This window comes from Theropithecus gelada, chromosome 15, assembly GCF_003255815.1.
Source record: "Theropithecus gelada isolate Dixy chromosome 15, Tgel_1.0, whole genome shotgun sequence".
Lineage (NCBI taxonomy): Eukaryota > Metazoa > Chordata > Mammalia > Primates > Cercopithecidae > Theropithecus > Theropithecus gelada.
In genome coordinates this window covers 11,627,914-11,651,344 of record NC_037683.1, presented here as the reverse complement: position 1 = coordinate 11,651,344, position 23,431 = coordinate 11,627,914, and the positions used below count along the sequence as shown (strand labels likewise).

Below are 23,431 nucleotides of genomic sequence, written 5' to 3'. Positions count from 1 at the left end.
CCATAGCCAGTCTACAGTTGCATTTCAACCATTATTTTACACTTGGAGTTATATCTCAATCCACGCATTTTTTTGTAATTTTAATCTGATAGGTAATCTGCTATAAAACCATTTTTCAACCTCATACAACTTATAGTCATTAAACTGAAACTTCTTTCAGCTTCTGTACCCGACTAAACACACTTCCACATTTCTTGTTCATTACTAGTACTTTCTGCATCACTGTAAGTATAGACAATCAACAAAACAAATCAAAGTGGAACTGATAGTCCTCGCTGGATTCCATGGTGTAAAGAGTCCCTCCATGATTGATTTCAAGCTCCCAGTGAGACACCACTGCAGATGGTGTTGGGGAGATGTGCGTTATCCCCCATGGTGCAGTATCTCTCCCCCAAGCCCCACAGACACTGTTGGTGTCAATAACTCCAGAGCAGATGTAATAGTAAGCACAGTCAAATAATTAGGAATGGTTGAATTTGGATATTTAGGGCCTTTGTTTATTTAGGTTTGTATAATTTTATTTCTAATCATGTGTGTTTAACAGCCAGTTTGCAAAATTCCTGAAAATTGGATCTCATAAATCACATCCAGCACACCACTGCTGTCAGCACCAGCGCCGGCGCATCACGGGTGTGCCTGAGTATCTGCTGGATCAGTGAATGAATAATCCGTTTCCCCATCTGCCAAATGGGCCTAACCGAATCCCTAAGATCTTTCCCATTCTAACACTCCAGGTGCCTGAGATTCCTGTTAGGGAAGTGTGTGCTGTGTTTGTGATTGCAGAAGATGTGTGGTGGAACATTGACTATTTTCTATTGTGGATCAACAAATAGATGAGGAAAAGTGGCAGGGAGTGGAATACTCAGGAAAAGTGTAACTAGCCACGCTGGGCTTTCCTCCGGAAGGCTCCCTCCATCCCTCGCCCCGGCATCCCGCACTTCTCTGCATGCTCCAAGGATGGGGACCAGTTGGGGGGTTTGCAGTGATGGCAGGAGGGCCAGTGGATGCAAGGCCCAAAACACCAGGCAGCCCGGTAATGCTCTCTCTTTCTTTCTAGTCGGATATATACTTCACAGCAACTGCAGCTGTGAATGAGGTCTCATCTGGAGGCAGCTCCAAGGGGGCCAGTGCCGGCAATTCTCCTCAGACACCCCCGGGCCGAGATACTCCAGTATTTCCTTCTTCCCTGGGGGAAGGTGATGTCCAAGTTTTACTGTTTGATTAATATCTGTAATCCACTCTAATTTCTCTAGTTCATTGTCTAATATCTACATGTGATTACTGCTTAAAGAAGTTACTATGTAAAGCTATTAAAAAAAAGAAACCAGCCAAGTGTGGTGGCTCACGCCTATAATCCCAGCACTTTGGGAAGCCGAGGCAGGCAGATCACCTGAGGCCAGGAGTTCAACACCAGCCTGACCAACATGGTGAAACCCCATCTCTACTAAAAATACAAAAATTAGCCAGGTGTGGTGGCATGCACCTGTAATCCCAGCTACTTGGGAGGCTGAAGCAGGAGAATCGCTTGAACCTGGGAGGTGGAGGTTGCCGTGAGCCAAGATCGTGCCATTGCACTCCAGCCTGGGCAACAGAGTGAGACTCCGTCTAAAAAAAAAAAAAAAGAAATCTTACAGTCTGAATACATTGGTTGTGTTCTTAAGAAACCTTATGATAACAACGAAACTCCATTGTAAAAATAAATACATAAACAAACAAACTGGGCTAGGCACTATGGCTCACACGTGTAATCCCAGCACTTTGGCGGGCTGAGGCAGATGGATCGCTTGAGCCCAGGAGTTTAAGACCAGCTGGGCAACACGGCAAAACCCTGTCTCTAAAAAAAAAAAAAAATACAAAAACTAGCTGGGCATGGTAACATGTGCCTGTAGTCCCAGCTACTTGGGAGGCTGAGTTGGGAGGATCACCCGAGCACCAGAGGTCAAGGCTGCATTGAGCCGGGATTGCACTTCTGCACTCTGGCCTGGGCAACAGAGTGAGACCCTGTCTCTACAAAAACTAAAATTAAATTAGCTGGCTGTCATGGCATGTACCTGTGGTCCCAGCTACTCAGGAGGCTGAGGTGGGAGGTTCGCTTGAGCCTGGGAGGTCAAGGCTGCAGTAAGTCATGATTGCATGACTGCATCATTGCACTCCAGCCTGAGCAACAGAACAAGACCTTCTCTCAAAAAAAAAAAAAAAAAAGTTTCAGCGGGAAGAAGGGAGTTAAAGGCTATAGAGTTTCCAACTTGCAACAGCAGTTATTTTTCCTTCAGGGCTGTTAACAGTAGTGGGTTTTGATAGCTAAAAGAATAGAGTCATCAAGCCTAGACATTCCTTAGCACATGCAGTCTTTCACTCTATCTGGCTTTGCCTGCAAACCCCAGAGGCCTCTGCTGTGGTTACCTCATTGCTTTGAACACACCGCTTTTCATAAATTCTTACCACATCACTCGTCTTTACTGCACACAGTTAAGAGAAAGCACAGAATTTCCCAAGCAGGGCAGCTTTTTGCTTTTCTTGTCTAGTCTTTTTTCCTGTGCAGTCACGAGTGCATTTTACCTAATTTACACATGAAAATGCTTTAGAAAATGCAGAGCCATCAGGCACCCTCAAATTAGTGCTCCCGGCCAGCCCTCCCAGTGGGACATTACAGATCAGTGTGTGACATAAAGTCTTCCTTCATGCTATGTTAAGGAACAAGAGATTACTCTCTTGTAAATATTATGAACTTTTCTTAAAGTTCTGATGTTCTTTTTGAAATCACATTTCAGGTGAAACTCAATCAAAAAATCTGTACAAGATTCCACTTAGAAACCTCGTGGGCAGAAGCATCGAGCGACCTCTGAAGTCGCCCTTAGTCTCCAAGGTCATCACCCCACCCACTCCCATCAGTGTGGGCCTCGCTGCCATTCCTGTCACGCACTCCTTGTCCCTGTCTCGCATGGAGATCAAAGAAATAGCAAGCAGGACCCGCAGGGAACTACTGGGTAATGGTTCTCAATCCTGGTTTCCACTGTCTGTGAACAGAGCAGCTGGTTTTATCTTTGGATATGAATTGTCCTCAAAAACAATGAGTTTAAAAGGAAACTTTCCTTTTAAGAAGGGATTTATAAGTAAGTTCTAATACATCTATACCAAGGAATACACTATAGTGTAGCCACCAACAGTGATGTTGTTGATCTATATTTATTGGTGTGGAAAGCTGCCCAAGCCATGTGAAGGGGGGAAATGGGCAGTTTATAAAACACTATGTCTAGTCTGATACCATTTTTAAAAATAAAAGTACCAATCTATATATGATTTCCTAGAAAGGTGTCTAGAAGGATTTATATCCCACAGTCCTCAGGCAACATTTTATGTTGGTATATCCCAAAGTGGAAATGTACCATATTTTTACACGTGTGTGTTCAGTTCCCTTATTACTTCTCCCAGCCCTAGACAGTGGGGGCAGGTCTGTGGATGGAACAGATGAAAGATACATGTTGAGCTCTTTTCTCTCAGTATTAATATGGCACTGGGTTCACACCTGTTATCCCAGCATTTTGGGAGAGGCTGAGGCAGGAGATCACTTGAGTTCAGGAGTTCAAGACCAGCCTGGGTAAAATGGTGAAACCCCATCTCTACAAAAAATACAAAAAAATTAGTCAGCCATAGTGACATGCGCCTATAGTCCCAGCTACTCAAGAAGCTGAGGCAAGAGAATCAATTGAGTCCAGGAGGTCAAGGCTACAGGGAGCCATGGTGACACCACTGCACTCCAGCCTAGGTGACAGAGAGACACCCTGTCTTTAAAAAAAAAAAAAAAGATGAGAGGCCAAACCAGAGAAACATAAAGCCCCTGATAAGTGTGAAAAGGTTAAACTGTTAGAAACCTTTTTGTTCAGATTTGTGGAAACAAAATAAGGAAAAATGGAAGTGACATGATAAACCAGTAAAAACTGGTTTGAAAACTTAGATTGGGATCTGTGTGACAGGTGGCCTGAGCACATCCCTGCCCTGCAGTAATATTCCCTGAACAACTGGAGGAGGGGATTCAGGCCACCTGACAGGGCAGGCCTTGACACTAACAAAGTCCATTGGTTTTTCAAGTTGGTGCCTTCCACTGTGTTTTTAAAATAAATGTATTGCTATTTTTAATGCAGTCTTCCATATCAAAGCTTGATCTGCCCACCACTGTTTACAAACCACTGAACTTTTGCAAAACGGAACCTCTGAATTGGAGAATTACAGGGTTATCAGCGGTAGGACTGTAGATGATCTCTCCTCATTAGGCTCTTTGAGTCTCTAATTTTTTTGCAATGTGTGTATACTTTATAATCAGAAAATAAAAACCTTCTACCAACAAGAAAACCAATAATTTGAAAATATATATTCTATCATCTTTCTTCCTGACTCTAGCACAACAATGCACCAGTTCCCAACCAAGAAAAAATAAGGGTCTTTTCTGTCTCCGTGGCAGCCCTGTGGTAGTGACCCTCTGACCTATGATTCTCAATCCAGGCCTCTCGGATGAAGGTGGACCCAAGTCAGAAGGAGCGCCAAAGGCCAAATCAAAACCCCGGAAGCGGTTAGAAGAAAGCCAAGGAGGCCCCAAGCCAGGGGCAGTGAGGTCATCTAGCAGTGACAGGTAAAGAGATGGAGAGGCCCCTGCTCGGGGTGGTGGACCTGTGAGTCACAGCACTGCCCAGGAGGCCCCTTCTGTGGATTGATGATGCCACTAGTGGCCCCTTTGGCAGCTACAGCAGAGGGCCAGCAGCCTGCTCCTCTCTGAGGGTACCCAGACCCTCAGGCCTGCCGGGGAGGGATCTAGACAAATGGGCACACATACCAGCAGTCAAATGCTCATTCAAATATATTGAGACCAGGCCGGGCGCAGTGGCTCATGCCTTTAATCCCAGCACTTTGGGAGGCTGAGGCGGGCAGATCACCCAAGGTCAGGAGTTCGAGACTAGGTTGGCCAACACAGTGAAACCCCGTCTCTACTAAAAATACAAAAATTAGCCAGGCGTGGTGGCACATCCCTGTGGTCCCAGCTGCTTGGGAGGTTGAGGCAGAAGAATCGCTTCAATGTGAGAGGTGGAGGCTGCAGTCAGCCAAAATCATGCCACTGTACTACAGCCTGGGCAACAGAGCAAGATATATATATTTATATATATATATTTTTATATTTTATATATGTATATTTTTATATATGTATATATATATGGAGAGAGAGAGACTTTTTCCTCACCAGATCGACAGAGAGTTTTTAAAATAAAAATGCCTGCTAGGCATGGTGGCTTATGCCTGTAATCCCAACACTTTGGGAGGCTGAGAAGGGAAGGTCACCTGAGCCCAAGAGTTCAATCCCAGCCTGGGCAATACGGCAAGACCCATCTCTACAAAAAAAAAAAAAATTAGCTGGATCTGGTGGTGTGTGCCTGTAGTCCCAGTTACTTGGGAGGCTAAGGTGGGAAGATCACCTCCTTCTGGGAGGTCAAGGCTGCCGTGAGCCATGATCACACCACTGCACTCCAGCCTGGGTAACAGAGCAAGACCCCGTCTCAAAAAAAAACCAAAACAAAACAGTAAGACTGCAGAGAAATAGGTGCTGTCTATGCAGGAATGCAGTACTGGTAGCACATACACAGTCCAGCCTATCTGAATGCCAGCTCAGCATCACATGTCAGTGAATAGTAATTAAGTCACACTGATTTGTCCTATAAGATCTCTGTTGTCCTTCAAGCAACATCACACATGCTTCAAGTGTGGAGAGTGATAAGTTCGTATATCCAAGCTTCATTCATTCGCTCAACATACATTCTTGGAGCACCCAAGAATGTGTTAAGATATGGAAAGGACTAAGCCCCAACCTGTGCCTTCAAGGGGTTCCCAGGCCAGTGGCAAAGACCAACAAGGGTCCAGACAATTACTGCATTCCAGCATGGCAGGTGATGTGTAACAAGGGGTTGCCATCCAGCCCACACCTGGGGCAGAGAGGGTCTCAAACATCAGGGGAGGCTGAGCCTCCTCTCATAAGTCATAACCTGACAAGGCCCCTGCCCTCAGGGACTTTGCATTCTAGTGTGGGAAAACAGAGAGCAAACCTGTAAACAAGTATCAAATAAAATCATTTCAAATAGTGACAAGTGCTATAAAGAAATGAAAAAGAAGTGACAGGGCTGGCAGGTAGAAGGTCTACTCTGAGAGAGAGCTCAAGGAAAGCTTTTTGAGGAAGTAGCATTGGGCTGGGCTTGGAATGAATGGTAAGAAGCTAGGGGAACAGCCCTTCTGACAGCAACGACCTCAGGGCAAGGGCCCTGCAGCAGGCCTAGCATGGCCAGTTAAAAGGCAGGAGGAAGAGTGGACAGACTTGAGCGTAGAGAATGGAGCCAGGAACCGTGTGAGGCCGAGAGTGGGCAGCAGTTGGGTCAGGTGGGCTTTTGCAGGCCAATGAGTATTTGTGGAATGCATTAACTCCCTGAGAAGTGGAAACTAATTTTGGTCAAATTAATACGCAGCTATTGAGAAGAGTCCTGAGAAGCTGGAGGAAACAGAGGGAGTCAGGGGTGCCCTGGAAGGCTGGAGGGGTCACAGGCCCAGTCCTGGAACCTTGGTTATGAGTTTCAGCCTGATCCTCTGGCCCTGGGCACCCATGGGAGGGTTTTAGGCAGGGTGACATTATCTAGATTTGCACTTTAGAAAGGTAGGTAAATAATGCCTCACAAACACCTTCCATGTGTCACACACTCGGCCTTTAATCCTCACAACCCCCTGAGGTGATGGGGGTGGCATTCCAGCACTTCCCCACCTCTACCACATAACAGTGAGGGTTTGGGGAGCCAAGCTCATGAGCTCAGATGAACAGGAAATTGCCAGAAAAAAATAGTCCCAGTTCCACAATACTCCCACAGATCCTCTTACAGTGACTTGTCTCTTCTAGGATCCCATCAGGCTCCTTGGAAAGTGCTTCTACTTCCGAAGCCAACCCTGAGGGGCACTCAACCAGCTCTGACCAGGACCCTGTTGCAGACAGAGAGGGCAGCCCGGTCTCCAGCAGCAGCCCCTTCCAGCTCACGGCTTTCTCCGATGAAGACATTATTGACTTGAAGTAACAGAGTTCAAATCTCATTTGCCATCTTTAGTTTTCTTATGGAGATTTATACTCTTTAAACAGTTCTGCTGTCATTTCTCAACAAAATGTGGCTTTTAGCCTGTCAGTGATCTATTGGACCAAACCTTCTGCACACTCGGCCAGTTCCCTCTCCAATGTCCGGTGCCATCTTTCCTGACCTTTGTTTCTTTCTGTTCAGGAACCATCAGTCCCCTTGTAATAAAGGTGGTAGATTTCATTGAGGTTTTAGATTGAAACTTTGAATAAATCAAAAATATTCATTCTTATTTACTGCAACCTTCTCATATTTTATATACTTAGATGGAAAATTTTTTCATTAGAGTTTTGATTTATGTCACATAATGTGTTTCTTTTATAAAGAAAAGTCATTGCTTTTTAACTTTATTATAAGTAAGTTTTCTTTCTGCACCTTTGGCCCCAGTTGCTGTTTCAGTTCACTGTGATTGGAACCAGCTGCATTCCTGCCTGTAGACTTTTGAGAAAAGCTGAATGGTTAGATCTTAGAAGCTCCTCCTTATTCCCTGCATCTCATGAAAAATATTAAGGCATAGGAGCTTGTCAAAAGTCTTCAGATTATTTTGTGTGGTTTTATTGTTACTCTGCAATAATGTAACAAGAGAACAGCTACTCCTTGTGGTTAAAAGTATTCTCATTGTAATCCCAGTGCTTTGGGAGGCCAAGGTGGAAGGATCACTTGAGCCCAGGAGTTCAAAGCTGCAGTGAGCTAAGATCGCACCACTGTACTCCTGCCTGGACAACAGAGGGAGACCCTGTCTCAAAAAAAAAAAAAAAAAAAAGGAAAAGAAAAGAAAAAAAAAAAGAAAGCATTCTCAAACCCCTCCTTCTTGTTGAGTCCCCTTCACTCTTTCACATAAATGATATGAAGATAATAATTTGGTTTATCTGCCTTTCCTGGCTCCTTCTCCAGTGTGAGCAGAAAGAAATGTGGACTGGGCCAAGTGCAAAAGAAAGTGAAATCTCAGCCACCTACCCAAGGGGAAATCCAGTTTCATTAGCATTGTTTGCAAATATTTTAATCTGTGTGAAGAAGGTATTTTACTTTGGCTTTATTCTAGCCATTTCAATTTTATTCTATCTTTTCCTACTTACATTATTCCTGTTACCTACCCCATTAAAGCAGCTCAGAAGAGTTCTTCTGCAGGCCTTTTTTTTTTTAGACAGATTCTCACTCTATTGCCCAGGCTGGAGTACAATGGCACGATCTCAGTTCACTGCAACCTCCACCTCCCAGGTTCAAGCGATTCTCCTGCCTCAGCCTCCTGAGTAGCTGGGATTACAGGTGCGCACCACCACGCTCAGCTAATTTTTGTATTTTGGTAGAGATGGGGTTTCACCATGTTGGCCAGGCTGGTCTCGAACTCCTGACCTCGTGATCCGCCTTCCTTGGCCTCCCAAAGTGCTGGGATTACAGGTGTGAGCCACCGCGCCCGGCCAGCAGGCCTTCTTTGTGAGTGTGGAGAACTGAGTTTGACAGGACCTTGGTCTGACAGATTTTATAGAAGTTTGGGTCGTACCTCCTAGTGGGCCTTGCACACTGTGGGGAGAGCTCCCCTGTCTGTCTTTTGTACAAACAGATCAGCATGATAACCCAAGCGGAAGGTTGCTTGGTTCATCTTTGGCAGAAGGCAAGAGGCAAGAGTAGTGAAGCCAGTGGTATTTAGGTATACCCAGATGGGGCTGTGTATAGCCACGTGTGTCTGCTCATATTCTTTGCAGCAGTTAGCATGCCCGTTCTTCCTCCGTGTTTTTTATGCCCTTTTCCTATATAGGGGGGAAAAAACACTGTCTCAACCCCACCAACAGTTTAATGAATTATGTTTTATTATCCTTGCTTTTCAAATAAGGAAACAGGCTCAAAAAGGGGCAATGGTTTGAACCTGCAAGTTCTTTGACTGCAGAGCCCTTGCTTTCCCCATGTCTGCCATGCAGAGCCAGGCTAAGTGCCTTGTGTCAGCTGGATCTGGCTGGTGTTTTTCATGTTCATCTAATTTGTAAGCTTTATGAGCTTGTATCTGTGTTTTTCCTTTTTTTTTTCCTGAAGTTTCTTGCTTCACAGCATAGCATAAAAAAATCCAAGGACTATTTTAGAGCATTCTTCCAAATCAGCAACATTAGAGCTATCCACAATTTGACAAGAGTCACAGGTCTGAGGAGGGATGTAGCGAGGGCAAGAGGTGGACCCTACTGGTCAGGCTGATGGTGCTTTGCCTATGAAAAGGGGGCAAGAGGCTGCTCTCGCAACATTATTTGTTTACAAAGGCCAATAAGTGAGTTCTGCACACTCACGGGAAGGGAAGCCATCGGCCATAGGGTGAGGAGCACCCTGCCTGCACAATCCTTTCTGTGTACCTGACTGGCTGAGTCACACAGAAAATCATCTAAGTGCAGTGTCTGCCCAGGGAGTTTGAGGCACTGATTCACTCTGCAAACACCAAGTGCCTCCTCTCCAGAGGAGGTCATGTCCATTGGGGAAGGACAGAAGTAAACAGGGGTCACAAAGCAGTGATAAATGCTGTGATAAGAATACACATCTAGTGCTTGAGTTATTATCACAGCATTTATCACTGCTTTGTGTTATCAAGCACTTGAGTTATCAAGCACTAGATGCTGTGGGAGTACAGAAGGGCAGTTGCCTAAGTCTTTAAAGATAGTCTTGTGGTCAGGATTGAAAAATGTTGGTTGCTAGAACCATCAGGTGACTGCAGTATGTCAAATGACTATCTTCATCATACCGGTTAGCCTTTGAGTGCTTCATATGTCTTATATACATTACCTTGCTTCACAACTCTCCTGGAAGATAATGGTCATCCCCACTTAGAGATGAGGAAACACAAGGCCCAGAGAGGGATTACAAGCCAAGCCTCTTACTCCCATGCCCTGGCTCTTTCCAGAATTACACCAGCATTCCACCGCAGCTGTCTGCAACCAGAGTGTTGGGTATGAATTGGGTACAACTGGTGAGATCCAACAGTGCCTCATCATTCGACTTGGGTGCACACGGGGAGAAGGCGGCATTAAAATCTACAGGGAACTCAAAATTCGGAGACAGGTAGATGAAGATTCAAGAGTCAGGACTCGCTGTGAAGTGAGTGACACTTAAGAGGGGGAGTGAAGCCCCGATCTGTCACACAGAGGGCGTGGGGTACCCCGCCTACCACTGGTCCTTAGCACCTGGAGACCCGAGCCTTCAGCAATCTGGGAAGCATGAAGATGGGTTTCGGTGCACAGGGCCACGCCTCCGCCGCCAGCAGCCTAGCGGGAGCGTATGACCAGTCTTGGCGTCCGAGAGGAGAGGGAGGCGGCCCAGGACAGTCTGCCTAGAGGCTCTCTCCCCTGCAGATCTGGGCCCAGGCAGAGGTCAGATACCTCCAATACAAGCCCCAGGGCAGCGATTAACGCGGGGCAGGAACTGCAAACCGGACCCGGCAGGACACTTGCAGCTTCTCAGAGTTGGGGGTGGGAAGTCTCGGGCTGAGGCCCACGTGCTCCGCCTTCGCCCCGCCCCTACCCTCATTGGTTAAAGCTAGATTGAGAGGCGGTGCCAGAAAAAAAAACTCCTCCCTCCAACCTCATTGGCCAGCTCAGTTCTGAGGCAGCTCTCTGGCCCCGTCTACGGGCTCGCACTACAATCCAATTGGGTGATTGTGTGCTCCCAGACGGAAACTCCGCCCACCCGTACCTAGGGCCTTTCCGTCCTAGGGGCGGTTCCAGCGCGCTTTGCTCATCAGCGTTATGCTTCCATTGGTCTACTTTAATATGAGGGCGGGTCCTAGCGTATTCGCTAATCCCGCCTTGCATTCCTATTGGCTGCTTCTGCTCTGCGATTCCGATACTGCCCAGCACCGTCCCCCCGTCCCCCGCCGCCCATTGGCTGCGAGAGGCCGGTGCCGGCCGCACTCGCGGGGCCGGTGGCGGTTCAGGCACCGGAGCTGGCCGATCGGCGTTGGCCGCGGACATGACGCCCGAGGACCCAGAGGAAACCCAGCCGCTTCTGGGGCCGCCTGGCGGCAGGTGAGCCCCGGGGAACCCGGGCCCGGACGCGGCCTCGCCCTCCCGCCCCTCCGCGTCCGCTCCGCTCACCCTCGGTCCTGTCACCGCAGCGCGCCCCGCGGCCGCCGCGTCTTCCTCGCCGCCTTCGCCGCTGCCCTGGGCCCACTCAGCTTCGGCTTCGCGCTCGGCTACAGCTCCCCGGCCATCCCGAGTCTGCAGCGCGCCGCGCCCCCGGCCCCGCACCTGGACGACACTGCCGCCTCCTGGTTCGGGGTGAGGCCCCGGACTCGCCCCTCCAGCCCTGGGACCCCGCGCCCTCCTCTCGGGACAGGCATCGGGCCCCTCCGCCACCGCCCTTCCCCACGAGACGGGCATCGCGCCTTTCGGGATAGGCATCGAGTTCCTTGGTCCCCCACCCTTCCCCTCGGGACAAGCGGCGGACCCCTCAGCCCCCTACCCCTCCCCTCGGGACAGGCGCTGGGCCCCGGCTCACTTGCCTGGAGTCTCCCCCTTCCCTCTGAGCCCGCGGGGCGTGGGCGGAGGGAGGGATGGGCTGCGGCTTCGGCGCCCCCTCCTCAGCCGCCGCCCGCCCCCAGGCCATCGTGACCCTAGGTGCTGCGGCAGGGGGAGTGCTGGGCGGCTGGCTGGTGGACCGTGCCGGGCGCAAGCTGAGCCTCCTGCTGTGCTCCGTGCCCTTCGTGGCCGGCTTTGCCGTCATCACCGCGGCCCAAGACCTGTGGATGTTGCTGGGGGGCCGCCTCCTCACCGGCCTGGCCTGCGGTGTTGCTTCCCTAGTGGCCCCGGTGAGTGTCTCGTCTCGCGAGTGTCCTGTCTTGCGCGGCCTCAGACGGAAGAGGAGTGGACAAACCGTTCCTCAGTCCTGGGGGCGCGGCTTCCCCTGGCGGGACCTTATAGGTGCCAGGCTTGAAGTCCCTGCGTTATCTCGCGGTCCCTCCCGTCCACCCTGGGAAGGATCCTGCTGCTGTCTCCATTTTACACTGAGGTCATGACATGCAGTCTCGGAAAGGTGAAGTCCTTTGCCCAGGCAGGGTCCACAGCTAGTCAGATGGGAAGCAGTTGCTGGAACCCAGGATTATCCCACTTAGCCGTGCCCGTCTTTTGCTCTGCAGACCTGCGGATGATCCATAGGAGCCCACTCCCAACATTATGGTTTTCATCCCTGGCTTCGGGTCAATGACTGCAATTAGCAGGAAGTTCCTGTCCTGGTTTCTCCTGGGGCAAAGGCTGCTGGTCTGTGTTCCCCTTTCCTTGTCACAGGCCAGCCCCTCTGGCTTCCCCATCTTCCCCCTTTCCCCCTCCTGACCCAGGCTGCCCACTTGGGAGTCCCGAACATCTGGGTCAAATCCTGGTTCTGCCATTGACCTGAGCAGAGTGTCTGCCTGGGCCTCAGTTTCCTTCCCTGGAAAACAGGGATTATGGCATTAATCCCTCAGGTAGTGGTCAGGATTCAGTGTGACTTTGGGTAGACAGCCCCTGGCATGGCTTATAGAGGACTGGACCCTGACAGCTTGGTGACCCATGAACTGCCCCCAGCCATGGGCGTGGACAATATCTCACCCAAGTGAGGTTGAAAGCAGCCACTCAGGGCCCTCCCGGGTGCTCATTTCACCAGCATTTGTTAACTGGCAGCAGCAGCTGGACCAGAAGAGGGTGGGGAAGAAGCTGGACCTTTTATGTCTGTGGTTTTTTTAACTGGGCAGAAACACACCTGTGTTAGGGCTTAAGCTATGGAATAACCTTAGATGCATGGGTGAGGGCCTGGTGGCCTGTGGGCTCAGGAGGGAGCAGTGCCTAGTGACTGAGGCAGAGAGTTCGTGCTTCTGGTCCAAGGCCACCACTCAAAGCGTGGGCCCTGGGCTAGGATCCTGGGTGGGCACACATGGAGCTGGTTAGCAAGGTGGAATCTTTTGCCTGCCTAGACCTACTGCATCGGAATCTACGTTTTACCCAGGGTGTCTGTGCCCATTAAATGAAGGCCTGAGAAGCTCTGTGCCCACTGCCTCGTCATCACATGCAGCCCTCTCTGTTACCTTTAATCCCCTTTAAACGCCTGCCACAGACCTTTCAGTGGTGAGGACCTGGGGATGGCTCTGCTCACTTGGGCAGGTTCCACTAAGGGGCCTCGGGACCTGCCATAACCCCCCGCAAGGACTTTCCTCAGCTCTGAATGGTTGAGACCTTTCTGTTTTAAGAACTCTTGGAGCCTGAGTAAAGCCTCATCTTTTTTTTTTTTTTTTTTTTAATTTTTAAAATTTTTAAATTTTTTTAAAATTTTTATTTGTTTATTTTTAAGACGGAGTTTCGCTCTTTTTGCCCAGGCTGGAATGCAATGGTGAGATCTTGGCTCACCACAACCTCCACCTCCCAGGTTCAAGTGACTCTCCTCCTTCAGCCTCCTGAGTAGCCGGGATTACAGACGCGTGCCACCAGGCCCAGCTAATTTTGTATTTTTAGTAGAGATGGGGTTTCTCCCTGTTGGTCAGGCCGGTCTCGATCTCCCGACCTCTGGTGATCTGCCCGCCTCGGCCTCCCAAAGTGCTGGGATTGCAGGAGTGAGCCACTGCGCCCAGCCCTAAATCCTCATCTTGTTGCTGGCAGGTCTACATCTCTGAAATCGCCTACCCAGCAGTCCGGGGCTTGCTCGGCTCTTGTGTGCAGCTGATGGTCGTCGTCGGCATCCTCCTGGCCTACCTGGCAGGTATAGTTGTCATTATCTCTTGCTTCCTGTTTGTGGTCATGTGGCCATTTTACAGATGTGTAAACAGAGGTTCAGAGAGGTCAAGGGACTTGTCTGAGGTCACACAGCCAGTGCCCAACACACCAGGCTCCAGATCACCTTCCTGGGACCTTGGGATAGGTGAGTCTTTTTTTTTTTTTTTTTTTTTTGAGACAGAGTCTCGCTCTGTCACCCAGGCTGGAGTGCAGTGGTGGCTCACTGCAACCTCCATCTCCTGGGTTCAAGCGATTCTCCTGTCTCAGCTTCCCAAGTAGGTGGGATTACAGGTGCGTGCCACCACGCCCAGCTAATTTTTTGTATTTTTAGTAGAAACGGAGTTTCACTGTGTTAGCCAGGATGGTCTTGATCTCCTGACCTCGTGATCCGCCCACCTCAGCTTCCCAAAGTTCTGGGATTTCAGGTGTGAGCCACTGCGCCCGACTGATAGGTGTGTCTTATGACTGAGTTCCAAGGAGAGCTGGAGAAGGTGATATCCTCATCTTTCCTGAAGCCCCCTCTAGGGGTGTGGGAAGGGCTGACTGGTTAGGTCAGTACCTTACTGTGCAGTGACAAACCAGAGGGCTCCAGAAGTGGGGGGTCCCTGTAAGAATCTTCAGCCCAGGCATCTGAAGGGCTGAGCAAGTCCCCCTGAGAATGTCAGTGCTGGATTCACCATGTCAGCGAGTTGCAACGTGAAGGAGGCCAGGTCCTGGCGACCCCGAGGGGCAAAGCTGGGCCAGCATGAAGAAGCTTCAGGAGGCAGGTGTGTTCTCATTAGAAAGAGGCCAGGCAGGCCGGGCGCGGTGGCTCAAGCCTGTAATCCCAGCACTTTGGGAGCCCGAGATGGGCGGATCACGAGGTCAGGAGATCGAGACCATCCTGGCTAACACGGTGAAACCCCGTCTCTACTAAAAAATACAAAAAACTAGCCGGGTGAGGTGGTGGGCGCCTGTAGTCCCAGCTACTCGGGAGGCTGAGGCAGGAGAATGGCGTAAACCCGGGAGGCGGAGCTTGCAGTGAGCTGAGATCCGGCCACGGCACTCCAGCCTGGGCAACAGAGCGAGACTCCGTCTCAAAAAAAAAAAAAAAAAAGAAAGAAAGAGGCCAGGCTTTAGAGGCCAGACCCTGTGGCTCATGCCTGTAATCCCAGCACTTTGGGGGGCCGAGGCGGGCAGATCACTTGAGGTCAGGAGTTCGAGATCAGCCTGGCCAATATGGTGAAACCCCATCTCTATTAAAAATACAAAAATTAGCCGGGCGTGGTGGTGGGCACCTGTAATCCCAGCTACCTGGGGGGCTGAGGCACAGGAATTGCTTGAACCTGGGAGGCTGAGGTTTCAGTGAGCTGAGATCATGCCACTGCACTCCAGTGTGGGCGACACAGTGAGACTCTGTCTCAGAAAAAAAAAAAAAAAAATGAGGGCAGGCTTCAAATCTGACCATCCTGGGTTTGGGGATAGCCTCTCCTACGTGCTGCATGACCTTGGCCAAGTCACACCACCTCTGGAAGCCTCAGTTTCTCTGTCTTGAAATGGGCATAACCTCACCTAGTCCAGTACCTGTCCATTAAATTGACACATGAAAAGTGCCTAACAGTGGGTTCCAAATGAGAACTGTCAAGGAAGGACTTGAGAACCATGGGGATCATTGGGGTAGGAGGCCTCGGATGCCTGACGGGCTATGGCCTGGCCCAGGGCACAAGCCCTCTGGATCTTCAGGGCGGATGATACACAGGTGTTTGGTCTTTCATTTTTACCCACTTAACTACCCTAATTCAGAATCCTGCCAGCGATCTGGCTACCTCGAGAGACCTGAGTAAACCAAAGTCTCCACTGTCTGCAGGCGTTGACATTCATCATTTTGGGGACAGGTACTAGGTGTCCACCCACCCGTGGCACTATCTTCAGCTCATCTGAATATGTGCTTGTTGCTTCTCCGACCTTTCCCGATCAGTTTCTGTGAGTTTTGATCCACTGGGGTGGGTGAACTCGTTAACTCCACACAGTGACATGGTGGTGACACGTTCCTTCACACTGGGGCAATCATGTTCCAACAACTAGACTTCATAGAACGATTGTCTGCACCCCCAGCACAGAAGAAAAATAGGGACATCATGGCTATCTTAAAAAGGTATTTTTCCACCGGGAACCAGGGATGGGTAAGCCTTGGGCTTAGGAAAAATTAATAATTAGAGCAACAATGCCCTAGACTCATTTATTCCAAGGCCCCTTTGTAAGAGAACCTTTTAACCTTTATATAAAGCTAGGCAATTCTGCACTTGTGCTGTTCTTCATACATCAAGACAGCAAAACCCTCTCACCTCTCTACTTTCATGCATACTTTGAATAGATAATGCATTCAAATGATTCAACACTCAAGGGCCAGCGTGGGGAATGTCCAGTGAAAAGCTTACTCCACCTCTGTCCCTTTCCTGTCTGGGGGAGCCCCCATGGCCTGTTTCTTGGTAGCCTTCAGAGAGTCTGTTCATACGAGGGATATGCATATTTACCCTCCCTCCCCCACCTCTTCTACAAATGGTGCCACATCATACCACATGGACACGCAGCAAACACCTCATCCTTTGTTCTGTGGCTACATAAATGTTTCGCCGAACAGATGTAGCCTAGTAATGTCCGCGTTGTCATACCCACCATCGCTTCTACAGCTGGCGTGGTTGGCCCGTGCCATGTGCCTTCATGAACAGCTGTGATAATGGCAATGTCAGTAGGAAACACGAGGGCAGATGTGCAGAGGCAGCAAGGCCCCATCTCTGAAGCTGAGTCTTTGAGGCTGGCAAGACCCAGGCTGGCTCACCCTGGCTCTGACGCCAGCCTCCCCCCAACAACCTCCCGCAGGCTGGGTGCTGGAGTGGCGCTGGCTGGCTGTGCTGGGCTGCGCACCCCCCTCCCTCATGCTGCTGCTCATGTGCGTCATGCCCGAGACCCCGCGCTTCCTGCTGACTCAGCACAGGCGCCAGGAGGCCATGGCTGCCCTGCGGTTCCTGTGGGGCTCCGAGCAGGGCTGGGAAGACCCCCCCATTGGGGCCGAGCAGGTGAGAGGCTGGGAGGCAGAGCTGACAGGAGTGGGACGGCAGTCACGGGACGGTAGCACAGCCTGTTCCCAAGGCCACACTTTGGGGGGACAGGGAGGTGCCTGTCCACCCTCCACCCTCAGCGAGGACAGTCCCAGTGCTTCCTGTCTTAGAGCAGGCCAAGACAGCTGGAACCACACGGAGCTGGGCCCTAGCCTCCGAAGTCACCAGCAAAGGCCGAGCTTTGACCCTTTCTGTCTCAGGAAGAGAATGGCCAGGCCTGGTGGGGGATACAGAGGCAGAGCTGAGGACTTGGATTTAACAAGGGAGTTGTAGGGCAGGGTAGATGGTTAAGAGTCTGGGTTTTGGCTGGGCGCGGTGGCTCAAGCCTGTAGTCCCAGCACTTTGGGAGGCCGAGACGGGCGGATCACGAGGTCAGGAGATCGAGACCATCCTGGAAACCCCGTCTCTACTAAAAATACAAAAAACTAGCCGGGCGAGGTGGCGGGCGCCTGTAGTCCCAGCTACTCGGGAGGCTGAGGCAGGAGAATGGCGTAAACCCGGGAGGCGGAGCTTGCAGTGAGCTGAGATCCGGCCACTGCACTCCAGCCTGGGCGACAGAGCCAGACTCCGTCTCAAAAAAAAAAAAAAAAAAAAAAAAAAAAGAGTCTGGGTTTTAGAGTCACCCAGGCATGGGTTTGAAGCTCCCACGCTGCCCCTCACCTAAGCCTTAGCTCTTCCCCTGTGACATGGGAGTCAGCACATGCTTCACAGTGGTGGGTGGGGCTCAGTGGGCGGAAGGAAGGCGGGGCTTAGTGAGGAGGGCGGGGTCAATGAGGAGGATGGGTTCAGTGGAGAGGGAAGGTCAGTGGGGAGGGCCGTAGGAGGTGCTCAGCTAGGGCCATGTCCAGACCTGAGGCAGGTGCTGGATGTGTTGGTCGTGGCAGGGATGAGGACAGCCCAGCTTGCTCTTTGCCCAGATTACCTCTTTGTGGCTCCCCCCACCTATCAGGAAGTGCCCTGGGCAGGTGAGGGTCATCTCACCTGACACATAGGGAGGCTGGGACTTGTCTGCACACCTGAGGACAGAGGGGGCGCTGGGATGAGGAGCCGACACACTCCCCAAGCCTTAGGACAGTGGACCCATAGAGGGGGGCCCCTTGCGGGAGGGGAGAGAGAAATCCTGATGGCCAGTCTCCGTCAGAGCAGAGCTTTCACCTGGCCTTGCTGCGGCAGCCCGGCATCTACAAGCCCTTCATCATCGGCGTCTCCCTGATGGCCTTCCAGCAGCTGTCGGGGGTCAACGCTGTCATGTTCTATGCGGAGACTATCTTTGAAGAGGCCAAGTTCAAGGTAAACGGGCCTCTGCCTGGCCTGCCTCGTCCAGCCCCCACAGAGATGGAGCTTCCTCCCCGAGCCCAGGGCCCAGCCACCTAGCACAGGCCTGGAGAGGGAGGGACCCAGCTCTCGGCTGACCTGCCTGACCTGCCTGGGCTCCATCTCCCCCAGGACAGCAGCCTGGCCTCGGTCGTCGTGGGTGTCATCCAGGTGCTGTTCACAGCTGTGGCGGCTCTCATCATGGACAGAGCAGGGCGGAGGCTGCTCCTGGTCTTGTCAGGTGAGGGCTCACCCCTGAGCAGCCTCCCCGCCATGGGCTGGAGGGCCTTTGCCCAGGCCACCACACTGCAGGAGGAGGACAGGGAGCATTTGTGATCACAAACATCGTGGACTAATGTGGCCATGATTTGACGGCATCTCGTCACCAAGCACTCACTGGAGGCCTGTCCATGCTAGTGGCACTCCCACACCACGCCTCTGACCTCTGGTGAACCCACCAGAAGGCACCGTCACAGCCCCAGCTTATGATGGGAACACTGAGGGCCAGGAAGGTGAAGTGACTCAGGAGCTTGTGGGTCGTTTTGGACAAGTGACTTTACCTCTCTGAGCCTCAGTCTCCCCCTCTGGGAAATGGGGGTAATGGTAGCGCCTCCCTCAGCGCTATTGTGAGGAGTGGGAGGTGATCCACGTGAGACCTTCAGCAAGAGCTGCAGCCCACGGACATTGGTACCCAGCAGCTGCTGCAAAGACAACCGTCGGGGCTGAGGGTCACCCGCTGCTGCTGCTGCGCCGGTACCTCCTGTTTCCTCGGCCCAGAGGGTCTGCTCCAGGAACTTCTTGCAGATCGCTGAGGTCCAAGGCGGGGTGGCTGCCACCCAGTCAGGGCTCCTGGAGCCAAGGTCCCAGAACACCAGGCTGGCCGCTCTCTGGGAGCTGAGCCCGCCCCTCTCAGAGGCATCCAGGCCATGCTGCTGCCCCCTGGGCCATTCCCCGGGCGCCCCACCCACTGCCACCCTCCTGCCTGCAGGTGTGGTCATGGTGTTCAGCACGAGCGCCTTCGGCACCTACTTCAAGCTGACCCAGGGTGGGCCCGGCAACTCCTCACACATGGCCCTGTCGACGCCTGTCTCCGCAGAGCCTGTTGATGCCAGCGTGGGGCTGGCCTGGCTGGCCGTGGGCAGCATGTGCCTCTTCATCGCCGGTAAGGGGGCCCGTGGGAGGCTGGGCGAGGAGTGGGAGGCGATCCCCCGGCTCTGCTCTGGTGGCTCCCAGCAGGTGGGGTCTTCCCCAGCCTCACCTCTAGTCTCACAGGTCCCAAGCTCTGCATTTATAGCTCTGACCACATGCAGATGCTGAACTAGGCTCCTCTGTTTTCCTTTCACTTAATCCCCTGAGCAGCCCTTGAGCAGGCCCCGTTGTGACCCCATCTCAGAGACAGAGCCTGTGCCTGAGGAGGGAAGAGGCTGGCCGAGGCCTTGGCAGGAAAGCATGGAGCTGGCGGGACCACACTGAGATCCAGGACCCCTCAGCCCCACAGGCCGGGAAGCTGGGTCTCCTGGCTCTGCGGCGAGCTGAGGAGCCCAGCCCTGTGGGCCCTGATGCCTGTCTTGCCTGTCTCGCTCCCACAGGCTTTGCGGTGGGCTGGGGGCCCATCCCCTGGCTGCTCATGTCAGAGATCTTCCCTCTGCATGTCAAGGGCGTGGCGACAGGCATCTGTGTCCTCACCAACTGGCTCATGGCCTTTCTCGTGACCAAGGAGTTCAGCAGCCTCATGGTGAGTGTGGGCTCCCCCGGCACCCCATTCGTGCAGTCAGCCATGCAGCACTTTCTAAAACCACTTGTACTGCAGAAGACCCAGGGTCGTGGCCCTTACAGGCAGCCTGAGCCCCATCATGCCTGGGCCACTGGCTATCTTGGGCAAGGAGAAGTGGAGGCAGATGGGCTGGGCCAGATGGGGAACCCAGGCTGTGACCCCTCAGGAGTCCTCCAACTGTCTTGGCAGTCAGACAGCACAGCTGGCCTCTCCCCTTCGTGAACGTCAGGAACGTGGGCCTTGAGCCTAAGGTCTACACGGGAAGAGTTGACAGGACTGGGCTGCAGCCCCACCCTGGCTACTTCCTTGCTGTGTGACCTTGGGTATGACGCTTACCTTCTCTGAGCCTGCTTCCTTAGTTGAAACTGGAGGAGAGCAACAGCAGCTTGCTGTTAAGGCTGATGGGAGCATTAACTCAGTTCATCCTGCTGCTGCCTTCTCACGGATGGACTGGCACAGGCGTGGACCCTGTCCCGGGGCTTCCCAGTCAACAGAGAGACAGTTCTCGGGCAGATGATCTGGTCGTTTGTTCAGTCAATCACAAATGACTGAACAAATGACATGCCCTACAGGTCTCCTGGCATGTACCATGTTCAGGCCCGTTCAGGGCGCCAGGGAGAGCAATGAACAAGATGGACACGGTCCCCTTTATGACGAGGGTGGGAAAGGCTGTGGCAGTGGTGGGAGAATGAACCCCGGTGGGGTGGGTTAGGATGTGGTAGGGCGGGTCAGTGAGGGGCCAGCCTGGAGTCTGCGCAGAGCCTGGGACCCACTTAGGCAGGGCTGCCCGGGGAGCACATTGGGGGGCCGGGCCGATGCCTGGGGGTGGAGATTACTTGCTGCAGCTGGGAGGGGATGGGCAGCAAAGGAAGGAGGAAAAGCAGCCAAGAAGGAGGTGACAAAGGACCTAACAGTCCTGTTAGGAGAGATAATGTCCAAGAGGCCAAGAGAAGGCCTTCAAGGAGGGAGAGATCACCAGGTCCCAGAGGACCAGGAGCTGAGAAGCACCTTTTTCGTTCTGCCATGTGGGAGGTCACAGCCGTGGGGGGTGGCGGGGATGGGCTCTGACTGAAGGGGATGGCTCACTCCTGCCTCCATGCCACTAGCCGCAAGAGTCCCCATGTGCTCCTGGGGCCATGCTCGCTCTGCCCTGTCTCACCCATTTCCACCACACTATGAAAGAACCGCCTGGGGGCCTCAGCGTGGGGCCAAAGCTGAGGGTGGAGGGTGGGTCTGTGGACCCTAGAGCCGGAGCCCAGCTGTCACTGGATAGCAGGTCTCTGGCCTTGAGGCAGTCACTTCATTGCTGTGAGCCTCAGTTTCCCCAGCCATACAACCCCAGTATCTTGGACAGTGCTCGGCCCAAGCCATCAGACTGGATGCCAGACCGTCCTCCATGTCCCAGAGCTGGGTGGAGACAAAATGGCTGTGGCCTTGGGCAGGGCAGGCTGGGGTCAGGGGACTGGACCCCCTGGTGGCGGAGCTGCCTCAGTGATTGCGTGGGGCCTCCTGATCTCTCCCCACGTCCACCCATGGCCTTTCATCTCTCTGCAGGAGGTCCTCAGGCCCTACGGAGCCTTCTGGTTTGCCTCCGCTTTCTGCATCTTCAGTGTCCTTTTCACCTTGTTCTGTGTCCCTGAAACCAAAGGAAAGACTCTGGAACAAATCACAGCCCATTTTGAGGGGCGATGACAGCCACTCACTAGGGGATGGAGCAAGCCTGTGACTCCGAGCTGGGCCCAAGCCCAGAGCCCCCGCCTGCCCCAGGGGAGCCAGAATCCAGGAGCACAGCCCCTCTGGAGCTTTTGGTCTGCAGGGTCCTTCCTTTCTGGCATGCTCCCTCCAGCCCACGACCCGGGGCTAGGCGGCTCACCCGCCTCCTGTTGCAGCTCCGGCTGCTGCTCTGCGGACTCGGGCACACCTTAGAGCTTTGCAGACCCGCAGTCAGCCCTCCATGCGCAACACTAAAGCAGTGCAAGGGGAGGTGGGCCTCTGGGATCTTTGTCTTCAGGCTGGAGGTGCTTTTGGAGGTTGGGTGCTGGGCACCCGGTCGCTCCTCTCACGCGGCTGCCTTATCGGGAAGGAACTTTGTTTGCCAAATAAAGATTGACACAGAAAATCAGGTCAGTGTCTCTGGGCTTTGTGCAGGCTCAGTCTGAAGAGGGTTTATTCCCATCACTTTCAGGACTAGATGCTGCCCCGGACACCCTGTGGCTTAACTTGCTCACGGTCAGCCAAGCTTACCCTTGGCACTGAGAAGTCATTTCTGGCTCCTTCCTTGGGCTCAGTTCCCTGGGTCATCAGCCATCAAATCTAGTTGAGTTTAAAAAAAATAGAAAAAAAAAAACCCTTTTGTTCTGTTGACTTTAATGGAGCCAGAAGTCTTTTATAATTTTATTATTAATTAGCTAAGTAATATGTGTTCATTGTAGGGAAATTAAAAAACAGATTTCATGTCATTTTTTATAGCTATTCACCAGCTATAAAATAGCTATATTTTATATATATAAAAATATATATATAAGTATATATATAAATATATAGAACTATAAAATAGTTCACCTAGGCACTTTACAAATATTCACTCATTTATTTGAAGAAACAACAATTTACTCGGATAAAGAAATAAAACTATTTACAGCCACCCCTTTTCAGAGAGAACATCTCTGTTGAGATTTTTTTTTTTTTTTTTTTGGAGATGGAGTCTCGCTCTGTCGTCCAGGCTGGAGTGCAGTGGCCGGATCTCAACTCACTGCAAGCTCCGCCTCCCGGGTTTTACGCCATTCTCCTGCCTCAGCCTCCCGAGTAGCTGGGACTACAGGCGCCCGCCACCTCACCCGGCTAGTTTTTGTATTTTTTAGTAGAGACGGGGTTTCACCGTGTTAGCCAGGATGGTCTCGATCTCCTGACCTCGTGATTCGCCCGTCTCGGCCTCCCAAAGTGCTGGGATTACAGGCTTGAGCCACCGCGCCCGGCCTCTCTGTTGAGATTTTGTTCTGCCAGGCACAGTGGCTCACACCTATAATCCCAGTGCTTTGGGAGGCTGAGACGGGAGGATCTCTTGAGCCCAGAAATTCGAGGCTACACCACTGTACTCCAGCCTGGGGGACAGAGCAAGACTCTGTCTCAAAAATACATACATACATACATACGTAAAATGAAAATCATTTGAGATATGTTCTCTTTCCACCAGCCTTGTGCCTGGAGGTTATGGATGTGGGGCTCTGGCTGCCCTCTTGCCACCAGAGCTTCACACTGAAGCTTAACATGGGCCAAAGCAAGCATGAAGGAGAAATGGGGAGGTGGGGGGAGGTGATGGGGAGGTGGGGAGAGATGATGAAGAGGTGGGGAGAGATGATGAAGAGGTGGGGAGAGATGATGAGGAGG

General features: G+C 52.1%; 2 protein-coding genes across 6 annotated transcripts in view; both read left to right on the top strand.

The window, feature by feature from the left end:
* GARNL3 (GTPase activating Rap/RanGAP domain like 3) overlaps positions 1 to 7,498 on the top strand; it is a 172,226-nt gene extending 164,728 nt beyond the window's left edge. Inside the window, exons 27-30 of one of the 2 annotated variants that reach the window (XM_025360304.1) lie at positions 1,058 to 1,196; positions 2,772 to 2,987; positions 4,501 to 4,627; positions 6,923 to 7,498. In XM_025360304.1, the coding sequence (XP_025216089.1) occupies positions 1,058 to 1,196; positions 2,772 to 2,987; positions 4,501 to 4,627; positions 6,923 to 7,094 (654 nt within the window). In that variant the 3' untranslated portion in view covers positions 7,095 to 7,498. The remainder of the gene's footprint in view (positions 1 to 1,057; positions 1,197 to 2,771; positions 2,988 to 4,500; positions 4,628 to 6,922) is intronic. The other variant, XM_025360305.1, reaches the window with a different exon arrangement.
* A 3,304-nt stretch (positions 7,499 to 10,802) lies between these two features.
* SLC2A8 (solute carrier family 2 member 8) lies at positions 10,803 to 22,390 on the top strand. Of its 4 annotated transcripts, XM_025360725.1 has the most exons (10): positions 11,008 to 11,146; positions 11,236 to 11,398; positions 11,722 to 11,928; positions 13,745 to 13,844; positions 16,718 to 16,914; positions 18,103 to 18,246; positions 18,403 to 18,511; positions 19,259 to 19,432; positions 19,860 to 20,005; positions 21,599 to 22,168. In XM_025360725.1, exons 1-10 carry the CDS (start codon positions 11,091 to 11,093, stop codon positions 21,734 to 21,736), a joined length of 1,434 nt encoding a protein of 477 aa, XP_025216510.1. In that variant the 5' UTR covers positions 11,008 to 11,090; the 3' UTR covers positions 21,737 to 22,168. The 4 variants fall into 4 exon arrangements, with proteins under 4 accessions (XP_025216509.1, XP_025216511.1, XP_025216510.1 ...); XM_025360724.1 differs by having other exon boundaries at positions 10,803 to 11,398; XM_025360726.1 differs by lacking the exon at positions 19,860 to 20,005 and having other exon boundaries at positions 11,004 to 11,146; positions 21,599 to 22,390.
* Positions 22,391 to 23,431: the final 1,041 nt, after the last annotated feature.